General features: G+C 47.9%; 1 protein-coding gene across 1 annotated transcript in view; it reads left to right on the top strand.

Moving 5' to 3' along the window:
• Positions 1-13,491, top strand: part of FBN3 (fibrillin 3) — a 150,774-nt gene that overhangs the window by 36,173 nt on the left and 101,110 nt on the right. The window contains 2 exon segments of the mRNA XM_014949684.1: positions 11,126-11,323; positions 12,703-12,828. Coding sequence (XP_014805170.1) covers positions 11,126-11,323; positions 12,703-12,828 — 324 coding nt within the window.

Here is a 13,491-nt window from a genome sequence, read left to right as displayed (position 1 = left end):
AAAGTGTCATGAAGATAAATGCCAGCTGACTGGGAGGAGTGCAATGGTATGTCGCATCCCAGTCACAGGCTCAGTGGAGCACATTTGGAGGTAGACACATGAACATCTGCAGTTCAGTTGCACTGATACCAACCCAAGGCTGTGCACCAATCTCTGTTCTCTGCAAGCCCATGAGGATGGACCCAGGCTGCCAGGAGAGGCATTGCTCGGTCCACATCTACTCAAGGCCCTTGGGCAGTTCTGTGAATGGGCACCCAGCTCATGGTGTCCCAGCAGCTCCAGGCCTGTCCAGCCAAGCAGGGTCCACATCCCCCATTTGGGACCAGGACCTGGAACACTTCCCATTGGATGCAATGATAAAGCCTGTTGGAGTTTGTTGGGATAATGAGATGCTAAGGAGAGTGCAGTGTTCCCACTTCCATTAACTCAGCCTAAGAAGAATCCAATAACATGCTATTTGTGTCTGCATGGTCACTTCTGGGACTTCTTCCTCCTATTCCAAGGTACTTTAGCTGTGGATAAGCCTCTTCCAAAGAACACTTTGCCTTCCCTAGCACAAGCCATGCATTCTGTTGCCACGTTTGAAACACAAAACCTTTGCTGAATGCAGCAATGAAGGTGAAGGTGAAGATGACTACAGCTCTTGCACAGTTATTCCAAAGAACACTTTGCCTTCCCTAGCACAAACCATGCATTCTGTTGCCCCGTTTGAAACACAAAACCAGCAGCAAAGAAGGTGAAGGTGAAGATGAAGATGACTACAGCTCTTGCACACTTACGCTAATACAATCTGGCAAAAGCTGTAAAACCAACCACACTATCTGGAAGACCTTGCTCAGTAGTGTCCTTGCCATCATCTCCTCCGAGCTTATTGTCCCCAAAGGAAGGCAGGCAAAGTCCACAAACCCTGTGCCCTGAAATATTTCCCATCTGGCAGATACAAATTTCTCCTTCCCTCATTGAGTCCCATCAGGAACATGCAAAGGAGGAACCCCCCAAACTCAGTCACAACTCAGCCCAGCCACCACCTCCACAGTCTCTTTCCCCCGATATCCAGGAGCCTACCCACAGCCTTGATCTCTGCCAAAGCAGTCTGAGAGGTGCAAGGCTTCCAGCTGGGGCAAGCACGTGTGTGGGGCAGAGTCTGGTGCTACCCAAGCCCCATATCACCCCCAGCACCTCACTCCTGCACCTCCATCTCTGCACTGACTGACCAGGCAGTGATTCAATGACCCATGGCTTTCTGAGCCCATGGTCTCTTCCAGATGGAGGACGTGGCTTGGCAGTGCCAGCCCCTGGCTCCAGCCCTCTCCCTGCTCCAACCCTCCCAGATGTTTCTACAACTGCTGGAACTACTGGCCCTATGTTGTTGTGTGTGTGCTTTGTGCCTCGGGTGCTGCTGGAATGGAGAGCCCTTGGAGGACAGTTGTGCATGGAGCTCTATCTCAGGTTTCATCAGGCTAAGACTTTAACAGGAAACTGTAAAAATAGGACAGGAAAACTTAAAAAAGTTCTCCCTTTACTATTTCCTTTGAATATGTTTTTTCAGCACTTGGAATGTCTGGCCTTATAAACTGCCCCAGCCAGCTTTTTCTTTTCTGCAAAAGTCCAAACAGTTAAACATCAGGAATGCGGCTGTGTTTGTATGAGGTAAGGAAATGACTAGGTGGAGAAAGTATTCCATGAGAAAGGAGCCCTTTACGGAGACTGCTGTTCTCCCCGCACCCACCATCCCCCCCCGCCGAAAGCTGTCACGTATCGACACAGCCCGAGAGGCTCAGCAGAAATTTAGAGGTCCATTGTCTGCTGAGACCTACAATTGATGTCGTAAAATCTCTGCATTCATGTTTAGTGCAACAGAAATAATTGCAGGATCTTTGGTTGGCTCCTTTCGGGTTTGTTGTTTGGCTGGTGGCTTTTGGAAGTTGCCCCCTTATGCACTTTCCCATAAGTTCATGATTTTGCTATGAGTAGGGCATGAATTGTAGACTGGTTTGAGTTGGCAGGGACCTTAAAGCTCACCCAGTGCCACCCCCTGCCCTGGGCAGGGACACCTCCCACCAGAACACATTGCTCCAAGCTGACTCCAACCTGCCCTTGATCCCCTCCAGGGCTGGGGCAGCCACAGCTTCTCTGGCCAACCTGGGCCAGGCTCTCACCACCCTCACAGCAAAGAACTTCTTCCTTATGTCTAGTTGCTTTATAGTCTCACACCAAACAAGTTCTTCCTTATATCTAGTTGCTTTATAGCTGCCTTATTTCTAATTGCTTCATTGGGCATTTAATTTGTAAGCCATAAGCTCTCCTGGCAGGTCCCAGAGGGCATGGCCATCCTTCTCCCATCCCAGCAGCCAGAGCTCATAGAACCATAAAATGGTTTGGGTTAAAAGAGACCTTAAAGATGATCTAGTTCCAAATCCCTGCCATGGGCAGGGACCCCTCCCCCGAGATCAGGTTGTGTGGGAATCTTTTTGGGTAGAAGTTTGCAGAGGGATCTGCCAGCTCAGAGCCTTCCCTTGGTCCCTTGATCTCCCGGAGCTGGCTGTTCATCTTGCTCCAACAGCCCAGAAGGTTACAGACAGAAAGAATTGCAAGGTTGTGCTCCTGTGGCCTGGGGAAGCAAGCCTCCTGCTGATGGAAATCAGGCATTGGAAAGAGAAAATACAGATATTTGGCTTGATAGCCCCTCTCCTTGCTCCCCCGTACTTGATTGCTGGAGTTTTTAGAGCGCGGAGGGAAGGCTGCCAAAGCCTGGGGCATGTGTTGCAGTGACCTCACCCCAGTGAGGTCCACGGCTCCCCGGGGATTACTTACAACCAACGTTTGTCCTTACTGTTTTAAGAAAAAGCTTTTCGGCGAAAGCATTATTTATTATGAGAAGGAATTTGATTTTTAGCAAAGAAAAATCTCTTCTTCCTCGCTGCTCTGTTTATTTATTTGGCCAAGAAGGAATTCACCCAGCCCCATGGCCTGTCTCAACGAGGGGATTCCAGCCAAATGGTGCCAGAGAAAGGACAGCCTGGAAGCTCTTTGGTCCCTTCACCTTCCTTTTAGCCTGGACTCTGAAGATCTGCTGACACATCAGACATATTCATGTTTCTAGGAGATTTTATTGGTTTTTTTTTTTTTTTTTTTAAGGGAAGTAGCACAATTGTTCCTGCTTCTACATCTTTACCCGGGGATCTGAATTCCCCATGCAAGCATTAATTTGCTGGGTGACACCCTGTTGGGTAGATGGATGTTACACAAGTTGGGGGGGAGCAATCCTTTTGGCTTATGAAAATTTCCAAGCAAAATGCTTCTTGTCAAAAGTTCTTTGTCAAAACCTACTGATTTTCCCAAAGGGATAGTAAGAAGCAGTTGAAAGGGAGTAAAATGTTAATTTTAAATGCCTGTCTTCCCACCCCTCCCCCCTCCGCCAAAGCCAAGCAATGATTTAAATTGGATATGAAACAGAGTTGTAAATATTTCAGGTTCTGATACAGTTTCAATTCAGGTGTTACAAAACATTTGAAAAATGCCCTTGTTGATGGAAATGTTCGTGTTTGAGATTGCCTTCAAAGAAATCAGGCCGAGTTGCTGAAATTAACATTTCCCTGCGAAATAACGGCCCTGGGTTATACTGTATATCCCAGGGAAACATTCCCTACAAAAGATTCCATTGTGTTCATTTAGCACTGGGGAAAGAGAGCAACAGAGAAGGTGCCTTCCAACTGTTATACATAAATGTTTGATGGCCTCGGAGTGGGAATTTTAAATAGTCTGAAACTGATTATTCTTTTTTAATGAGTCCAAGCTGCCTTTCTGGCATAAATTATAGCCAGGGTTGGCAGAGACTAGCGCGTCGGTCTTTGTTACCTCTCGTAGGAGGGGAGACAGGTCCTGGCAAGGTGAATTTGGGTTAAGTAGGGGAGGTGGAGCCAGGGCAGCACCTCTGGCCAGCACAGCACCCCAGGTGCTGGAACCAGGGAAACGAGGAGGTTTTGTGAGCTGGCTCAGCTGAACCAGAGAGATCTGGACAGGCTGGAGAGCTGGGCAGAGAGGAACCTGATGAAGTTCAGGCAGGGCAAGGGTAGGGTGCTGCAGCTCAGGAGGAATAACCCCCTGCACCAGGACAGGTTGGGGTTGACCTGCTGGAGAGCAGCTCTGCAGGGAGATACATGGGAGTCCTGGTGGGCAACAAGTTGCCCATGAGCCAGCAATGTGTCCTTGTGGCCAAGAAGGCCAATGGTCTCCTGGGGGGTATTAAAAAGAATGTGGCCAGCAGGTGGAGGGAGGTCATCCTCCCTCTCTGCCCTGCCCTGGTGGGGCCCCATGTGGAGCACTGGCTCCAGTTCTGGGCTCCCCAGTTCAAAAAGAAGAAGGAATTACTGGAGAGAGTCCAGCGGAAGCTACGAGGATGATGAGGGACAGGAGGATGTCTCTGCTGAGGAAGGGCTGAGAGGCCTGGGTCTGTTCAGCATAGAGACAAGAAGACTGACAGAGGATCTCATCGATGTTGAGCAATAGCTAAAGGGTGGGTGGCAAGAGGATGGGACCAGACTCTTCTCAGTGGTGCCCAGGGACAGAACAAGAGGGAATGGGCACAAACTGGAACATGGGAAGTTCCATCTCAACATGAGGAAAAACTTCTTTCCTGTGAGGGTGGCAGAGCCCTGGCAGAGGCTGCCCAGAGAGGTGGTGGAGTCTTCTTCTCTGGAGACATTCAAACCCGCCTGGACCCATTCCTGTGTGACCTGCTCTGGGTGATCCTGCTCTGGCAGGGGGTTGGAGGAGATTATCTCCAGTGGTCTCTTCCAAACCCTACAGTTCTGTATTTCTGTAATTCTGAAATTCTGTAACCAGCAGTATTTAAACACGCTTTCTGCACTGAAATGTCCCACGCCTTCCAGCAGGACTTCCCGCAGCACGTGGGTGAAGGCAGATGTCCACAACAAGTGTGAACTGTTCCTCTGCTTCCATCCCAGACACGTTAATTAGGAAAGTTAAAAATGTCTAGAGGGATATTTACAAGAAGCTGTTTGCAAGCGGAATAGCGTGGCTTGGTGTAAGAGCATGTGTAATGGCAGAGATCCCACCCGTTAACTCCCCAAGGGTCTGCGGCTTGGAATTGTCAGGAATGACCATTCATTAGCTGTAGGGGTTCCTGACGATCACCATGACAACGAGCCAAACATGTAAACTGGGAATGAGGTCTATTCCTGTTACGCTTCCTCTTCTGAGTGCATCTGGGGCCTGTGTTGGCTGCAGGAGGGGGTTGATAAGAAGCTGAGAGAGTTGGGGGGGTTCAGCCTGGAGAAGAGAAGGCTCTGGGAAGATCTTAGAGCCCCTTCCAGCCCCTCAAGGGGCTCCAGAAAATCTGGGGAGGGACTCTTGATCAGGGAGGGGAGCCATGGGAGGGGGTGGAAGGGTTTGACACTGAAAGAGGGGAGATTGAGATGAGATCTGGGGAAGAAATTCTTTGCTGTGGGGGTGGTGAGACCCTAGCCCAGGGTGCCCAGAGAAGCTGTGGCTGCCCCATCCCTGGGGGGGTTCAAGGGCAGGTTGGAGGAGGCTTGGAGCAACGTGGTGTGGTGGGAGGTGTCCCTGCCCAGGGCAGGGGGTGGCACTTGATGGGCTTTAAGGTCCCTTCCACCTCTAACCATTCTATGATGCTATGATTCTATGATAAGACTCGCTGTAGCCCCAACTTGACTCTGCAGCATCTGCAGAAATCCCTGGTCCGGGCTCGGTGGGGCTTCAGAGCCCTTTGTAGGGGGAGGTGAGAGGCTGAAAACAAAGAGCACAGTGAGGAGTCAGGTTTCTTGTGGTTAATGCAAACATGTTGACGCCTCGACTCCGATTCCTCCATGCTTTTTTGCAATTTGAGCGCTCTCACTCCTTGCTGGCTGCTCAAGACGGGAAGGCACGAAGAGTGACCTAACCCCATGGCGATAAGAAATCTACAGGCTGAACACACTGTGAAATTAATAGGGCAAGAAGGAGAAATGAGATCGGTGCACGGCTGAGGCTGATGATAGATGCCGAGAGAGAAGCTGGTGTCTGCCCTGTGCCGTGCATTTACTGTTTGAAAAGCTGTGACTGGAAAAGTTAAGCCAGGACATGAGCAGACGTGGTTTGTGCAGCTACAAGTGATGGGTAAAGGCCCTGCTGAGTTGAAAGACTCTTCTGTAGAGGTGAAAGGATTCTGACCAATTCCCAGAATAAGGCCTGCTCCAGTATTTCTTGCAGTCCCTTTAATGAGAACATGACCTGCAGATGGGAAGGTGGAACTCATCCATATCCTGCCACCAGCCACTGTCATTGTAAGGCTGAGTGAGCCTGAAAGGGGCAACAGGAAGAAATCTCCACTTCCAGTGAGGAAACCGCCTCAACTCTGGTTTTTCTAAGAAACATACCAGCAAAAACCAAGCTTCTGAAGGACAAGGACCTGCAACAGGGTTCCTGGAGGATGGGATCCCGTACGTGGGCTGTAAAAGGGCTTCAGACATCTCCTAAGCATGCATATTTCCTTAATAAAATTTGATTGGTGCCTCATTAAAAATTTAATAATTTGACCATTAAAATTAGCAACAGCTGGGAGCTGGCAGGCAGCCAGATGTTCTGGACTCCAGACTGCGATTTCCTTGGCTTCATTCCCTCCAAAAAACTCATCTACAAATGAAAATCTATTTTTGTCAATTATTTGTTTAAAAGGGGGAGTTCTCCTTACAGTCGCGCTTTCATTATCAGTCTCAAGGAATTCTCTCTGCAGCATATCCAGCCTTCCCTCGGCAGGATAATGCAGGAGGTGCAAGTTTACCCCTTTCCTCTCCGTGCAGCACTGCCATGCCTCAAGTTTGGGTTGTACGTTTCTGTGATTTGACTTTCTAAGTCAATCAGGGCCCTTTTTAGGTGTAACCACAACTGCATCAGACACGTGTTCCTCTCCATGCTCCATTTGACTAGTAAAAGGGGAAAGCAAACCCTCTTTATTACGTGTTTCTGTATTGTCCCAGGGTTAAAAAAGCTTCAGAACAACTCATAAAATGTCTGATGTTTCAGTGTAAGCCCATGGGCTTTGCCACATTTAGAGCTGCACCCAAAACCACCTAACACAGGCTCCAGCTGTGGTGATACTGCAGCTCAACGCTGAACCAAAACCAACTCTAACATACTTAAACTGAAAGAGGGGAAATTTAGACTAGATATTAGGAAGAGCTTTTTTGCTCTGGGGGTGGTGAGAGCCTGGCCCAGGTTGCCCAGAGAAGTTGTGGCTGCCCCATCCCTGGAGGGGTTCAAGGGCAGGTTGGACAGGGCTTGGAGTAACCTGGTCTGGTGGGAGGTGTCCCTGCCCAGGGCAGGGGGTGGCACTGGGGGGGCTTTAACGTCCCATCCAACCCGAACTATTCTATGATTCTATGATCTAACTGCCCAGATGGCTCACAAAGTGGTCTGAGGGTGGTTTGAGGGCCACTACCTGAGATGAGTTTGTGCCTCAAAGCTCTAGGCAGTGTCCATAAGGTAATGTCTAGGGAACCGCAGAGAAACAGGGCAATCTTCTTGATCCTCCTCTGTAAGACACTCCTGGACTCCAGGCGCCTGTAGCTCATAATCTGTGACAATTCACAACATCATCCATTAGAAGAATTCCCCATAACTTATATATTGCTTGAAAGAACCACGTTCCTTAATTTGTCTCGAGCCAGCATCACTTCCTACTGCCCGTGATGCTCCTGGTTCTGCAAGCCTGTTTCTCCTCCAGCCACTCGTGATTTTGCACCCTGCTATCGGGTCTTCCTCCAGGTGTTTCTTTTTCAGCCTGAGGACTGCAAACCAGTGCAGCTGCTCCTCATAAGTCTTTCCACAGCTTAGCCCCCCATTGCTGCCCAGGTTGCCCAGAGAAGCTGTGGCTGCCCCATCCCTGGAGGGGTTCAAGGCCAGGTTGGACAGGGCTTGGAGTAACCTGGTCTGGTGGGAGGTGTCCCTGCCCAGGGCAGGGGGTAGAACTTGGTGGGCTTTAAGGTCCCTTCCAACCTGAACTATTCTATAATTCTATGATCTAACTGCCCAGATGGCTCACAAAGTTGTCTGAGGGTGGTTTGAGGGTCACTGCCTGAGATGAGTTTGTGCTTCAAAGCTCTAGGCAGTGTCCATAAAGTAATGTCTAGGGAACAGCAGAGAAACAGGGCAATCTTCTTGATCCTCCTCTGTAAGACACTCCTGGACTCCAGGCGCCTGTAGCTCATAATCTGTGACAATTCACAACATCATCCATTAGAAGAATTCCCCATAACTTATATATTGCTTGAAAGAACCACGTTCCTTAATTTGTCTCGAGCCAGCATCACTTCCTACTGCCCGTGATGCTCCTGGTTCTGCAAGCCTGTTTCTCCTCCAGCCACTCGTGATTTTGCACCCTGCTATCGGGTCTTCCTCCAGGTGTTTCTTTTTCAGCCTGAGGACTGCAAACCAGTGCAGCTGCTCCTCATAAGTCTTTCCACAGCTTAGCCCCCCATTGCTGCCCTTTCCTGATCCTCTTCCAGTTCTGCTACTGCTTGCTGAGCTGGGGCTGGAGTCAGCCCTCAGGATGTAAGTGAACTGTGAGTTTAGTGATGGTGCTCTCTATTCTTCTTCTGGTACTTTAGTCCTGTCTGTTAGATTTTTTTCATCTTTACAGAGTTGATTTCTCCACTGAAATAGGGTCACAAAGCAATATATTTCATTGTTTGTTGGGCATGATAATTGAGAAGATTTGAATGTTCACTGGTGTGGTTATAAAAAGCTCTCCTTGGACTTTTCCTCAAGGTTGAACATTTAAGCAAGAGCCTCTGAGTTCTACAAAAAAAAAAAAAGATAATGGGTGAGAAAACAGCTCAAATTTTGTTTCTTTTCTAGGAATCAACTAGAACTAACCAAAGCATTAAACTTGGCATGGCAGGAGATGTTAATGAGGACCACGTGCTTTGGTATCTTGTTAAAATTTGGGTCAAAAACCCTGAAGATGATTGTTTGGTTACTCACCATTGCAAACACAGTACATATTTCTGTTCTGATTTCCAAACAAAGGCATTTTTATGAGATCATCTCACTTTTCTACCAATGTAACTTTGAAATAATTGCCCTTTTTTTCTCCTCAAATCCCTCTCGCTGTTTACCTCTCAGTGACATCCACAGCCCAAACTTCTTTTGACACTTTCAAGAGCATTAGTTTTTAAGTATGACTGTGCTCCCAACTGCTCAAGAAGTACAAATCAGAGGGAGCATTAAGCTGGAAATAAGCAATTATTGTGCTAATTGATTCTTTCCCAGAGATGGAGGAGGGTTCCTTGTGTGGTTTCCACGTAGCTTATGCCTACCCTGGTGCCAATTATAACATAGATGGACAATTAGAATGGAGATGAACCTCACACAGCTTTTAATCGGTGCAAGCACCAGCAGTGAGGAAGGCACATCAACACAGGCATTGTCAGCCCAAAGCCTGCACTAATTACCAGCGTTTCCAGATGATCTTTTACAGCCCAATAAAGGCACTGTCATGGTTTCATGCAAACGTAGCTTCTGCCAATGGGGCTGTCATGCAAACATACCCCACGGGAGAAAGCTTTCTGTCTCAAACCATCTATTTAATGGTTTTCCTTACTTTTTATTCTTTGCATGTGCGTGTGAGGATTTAAATAGAAGGGAGCTGATGGCAAAGATCATGTGTGGAAAGACTTATATCCGAGAACTTGCAGCCCAAGGAATGAGCTTTGCTTTGTTGAGTGCCTGCATTACACTAAGGCATTTCTGGAAGCAGAACTATTAGTTGGTAGATGTGGGTGCCAGTGCTGCCCGTGGCTCGTGATTTAGGGAAAACCACTTTTCACACAAGTTTTTTTGCTGCCTCGCATGTCAAATCCAAATGTTTCACTGCAGAGACAGCTGTGGGCTAATCTGGGTACTGATGCAGGGATTTGGGTTCACTAATTACTGGGCACTTCAACATCAAAATTCCCTAAGCAACTTTGCAAATCTCGGCCAGACTATCTGAAATAACAGCTATTTGACCAGCTTCCTTAGACAGTTAATGTGGAATTTTCTGGCCTGACAATAACATGGTTAAAGGTCCTTTTTTCCAGCCACAGATCAAACACTCGCATGCAATCAGCTATTCCCAGTAGAAGGAAAACCCCTCTTCTTTAAGAGTTTTGTTTCCTGATGAATGCCTGCTGTGCTAATATCCCAAATCAGGGGTCATGAGAGCCCAGACAGTGGTAAACCCACATTCCTTAGTGCAAACAAGCCCTTCAAAACCTTTTTTGGTTTTAAGGGATAGGAGAATCCTTGTTGGGGAATGAGAAACAGGCTGGTTGCTTCTGCAGCATCTGGGTTTCAAAAATCCAGTTAAAATTGCTGGGGGCCTTTAAGAGTTAAACCAAAGAAGTTAATCACTGTATTAGTGCAGGAGGTCGCATTTACAGAGACTGTCAGAAAGCATAGAAATCCCTTGGTAGGATTTACAGTAGACATCACGAGAAAAGGTTTGGAAATTCTCTCCTAGAATGTTTTGTGGGTGAGATCTAGGTTTCCTCCTCTGCAAGCAGGATCCACCAGGAAGACATCTCCATCAGCCCCTTTGTTTATGTTACATGGACTGTCAGGCCCTCAGGCTGTCCATGAGATGTTTGTACCAAGTCATCTCCATGTGCATCTTTGCCCCTAACAAAAATAATGTTTGATTGCTTTGCTGATTTCCCAGCAGTGCCACAGAACAGGTGAACTTGCAGCCCTGAAATTGCTTCTTTGCCTGATGTTTCATGTTTTGAGTTCATTCTGGGGCCAGTACTTAAAGGGACTGACTCAAGGCATAGAGTAACTATAGTTCATGGGATGAACCTGTGGGAGACCAGGAAGAGCTGGCTTGGAGAACCTCTGGGTGATTACATGAAGCAGGCAGCAGGAGGAACGTCACCATGTCCAGCACTGGTCTCCAGCTTGGACCTAAATTATTGTTTTCATGGTTGCAGGCTTTTTTCTCCAGAACTTGTTGACTTTGCACTTGAAGGGCTCTGCTGGCAGGAGGAGGAGTAGACACTCTGTGTTAGGTGGAAAAGCTTGTGTTTGTGTCTTAATCCAGCCTGTGAATGTTTTTGTTCCCTCTCAGACTATCGTACTGGTCCCTGCTTCAGCCAAGTAAATAACCAGATGTGCCAAGGTCAACTCAGCGGGATTGTCTGCACCAAAACCATGTGTTGTGCCACCATCGGACGGGCCTGGGGTCACCCCTGTGAGATGTGCCCTGCCCAACCTCACCCCTGTCGCCGAGGCTTCATTCCCAACATTCGTACTGGAGCCTGCCAAGGTAAATGCCACGGACATCTAAGAGGGGATTCCCTTTTCCATCCTGATGTGCATTGAAAGGGCAAGTGATGAACGTCTGCCAGAAGCCCCCAATGCAGAAAACAGTTCCCTACATGAACTGTACTAAATCCATCATTGTATGCCCCAGACCGTCACCGTGGACCTTGGGTCTCTCATGGGCTCACTTAAGATGATCTTAGCTCACTTAAATATTCTGGCGATGCTGTGATGTTCCACCATCCCACAAGATGTAGAGAATCAGTCTGATGTTTCTCCAGGTTTAAAACCTCCCCTAAACCCTCATTCTGTGGTGCTGCTGTTGTTGGAGCTTCTGTCCCAGCACTGGAGCACGATCAACACTTGTATCAGGTGACTAGTGCTCTGTAAATTGTATTATTGTTTCAAAATAGAAGCCATAACTCGTTTGAGGTCACACAAGCAATTAAAATGTACATAAATCACATGCTTAGAAGTTGCATTCAATATCTAGGACACCCAGAAAAAAACAGCACAGTTGTCCACTGAGTTCCCATCAGCAGATCCTGTTGGCAGCCTTTCTGGAGCTGCTGTTGCTTCTCCCCTGTGATGGGTTGCAGGGATCTCTGTGCAGAGCTGCAAGAATTCCTTTTGGCATCTGCAACTAATTTCAGCTTTTACCTGCCATGAGCAAAAGCCAAAATTACAGTCCAAATCCCACATTGGCCAGTGCATGTAGGATAAAATTGGGAAGGCTGGGGAGGAGAACGCTCTTGCTGTCTAATGCAATCTGCGTTTTATGGCCCCAGTCTCTTCAGGAGAGCTTGGCCTATTTAATAGATTTGTCACTCACTGTTACTGTGAGCAGAACAGGAGTATAAATAACGTCTGCAGCACATGAACGTGCTGGTTCTGGCAGCAAGTACCGAAGCCTTCCTGAAGTGCTTTGGAAAGCAGAGTGACCCCTCACAGATGGGGACACCATGGCTGCAGGATGAGACGTCCTGGGACAAGGCTGAAGAACAAAACCTTACTGTCCACAGGTTCCCCTGTGTCCTGCAGCAGATGTTGCTCTCTGAAGGCTGCAGGAGAACATCACGCCAAACCAATTCTCACCCTCAACTACCAACGAGGGAGCAGACACATTGATGTTTGCTTTGGAAAACATTACTATACTTCTGTCTCCCTCTTGCCTGCGTAGATGAGCCAGCTATACCTTTATGTCCATTTTCTGTCCTTTACCATATCTCTAATGTAATGTGATGGGTAATTGCATTGGAAATGTAAAATCCACCTACTTGGAGGGAAGCTGCTTCTTTCTCATGGCAGTCCCACCATGCCGGGATTGAACATTCATTTATTGCTATGGCTTCACTTCTAATGTCTTTGCTCTTCTTCCTGTAGATGTGGATGAATGTCAGGCCATTCCTGGCCTCTGCCAAGGTGGGAACTGCATTAACACCGTGGGTTCCTATGAGTGCAAGTGCCCGGCGGGACACAAGCAGAGCGAGACCAACCACAGATGTGAAGGTAAGATTGCATGGCTTCTGCACAGCTTCACTGGGCTGCTCTGTGCCGGGGTCCCAGACACTCTCTGAGAGCACAAGGGCATTTTAAATCCTGAGAATCTGCTCCCAGGGCATCTCTGAGGCTGGCAAAGTAGAAATGGGCAAGAGCTCCCACGCCAGCCTTGGTCCTAGCTTCCAGGTAGGAGGGTACTGCAAGCATCAAGGCACGTTAGAAAATGTACTGCAATATGAATCTCTGGTCTGTTTATCTGCTTCCCACAGTCCAAGGCAAGGAAATGAGGAATAGAGCTTACCTGACATTCTTTTAAACTAGAAAGAGTTCTTTATTTCATGCAGGTGTTTTCTGAAAGGTATTTTAATGGTAACGCAGACTGATTGAACAGAAGGGACCTCTGGAGGGTTTTACGTCAATCTCCTGCCTAGATCAGGGCTGGCTTCACAGCTCGATCAGGTTCCTCTTGTTGCTCAGTTTGACTGAGTTTTGAAAACTCAAAGCCTTTTCTTTTGGGCCTCTTGTCCCAGGTTTGCACCACTGTCATGGTGAGGAATATTTTCCATATATCCACATATATGCAACTTTTGCCTCCGGTTCAATAGAGTAACTGGAAGGCAGGCAGAGCAGGTGGGTCTGAGTGGCTGGGATGGTGATGGAACAAGACAACCA

Source organism: Calidris pugnax, unplaced genomic scaffold, assembly GCF_001431845.1.
Source record: "Calidris pugnax isolate Ruff unplaced genomic scaffold, ASM143184v1 scaffold173, whole genome shotgun sequence".
In the NCBI taxonomy this organism is placed as follows: domain Eukaryota; kingdom Metazoa; phylum Chordata; class Aves; order Charadriiformes; family Scolopacidae; genus Calidris; species Calidris pugnax.
This window is presented reverse-complemented; position numbering and strand designations above follow the sequence as displayed.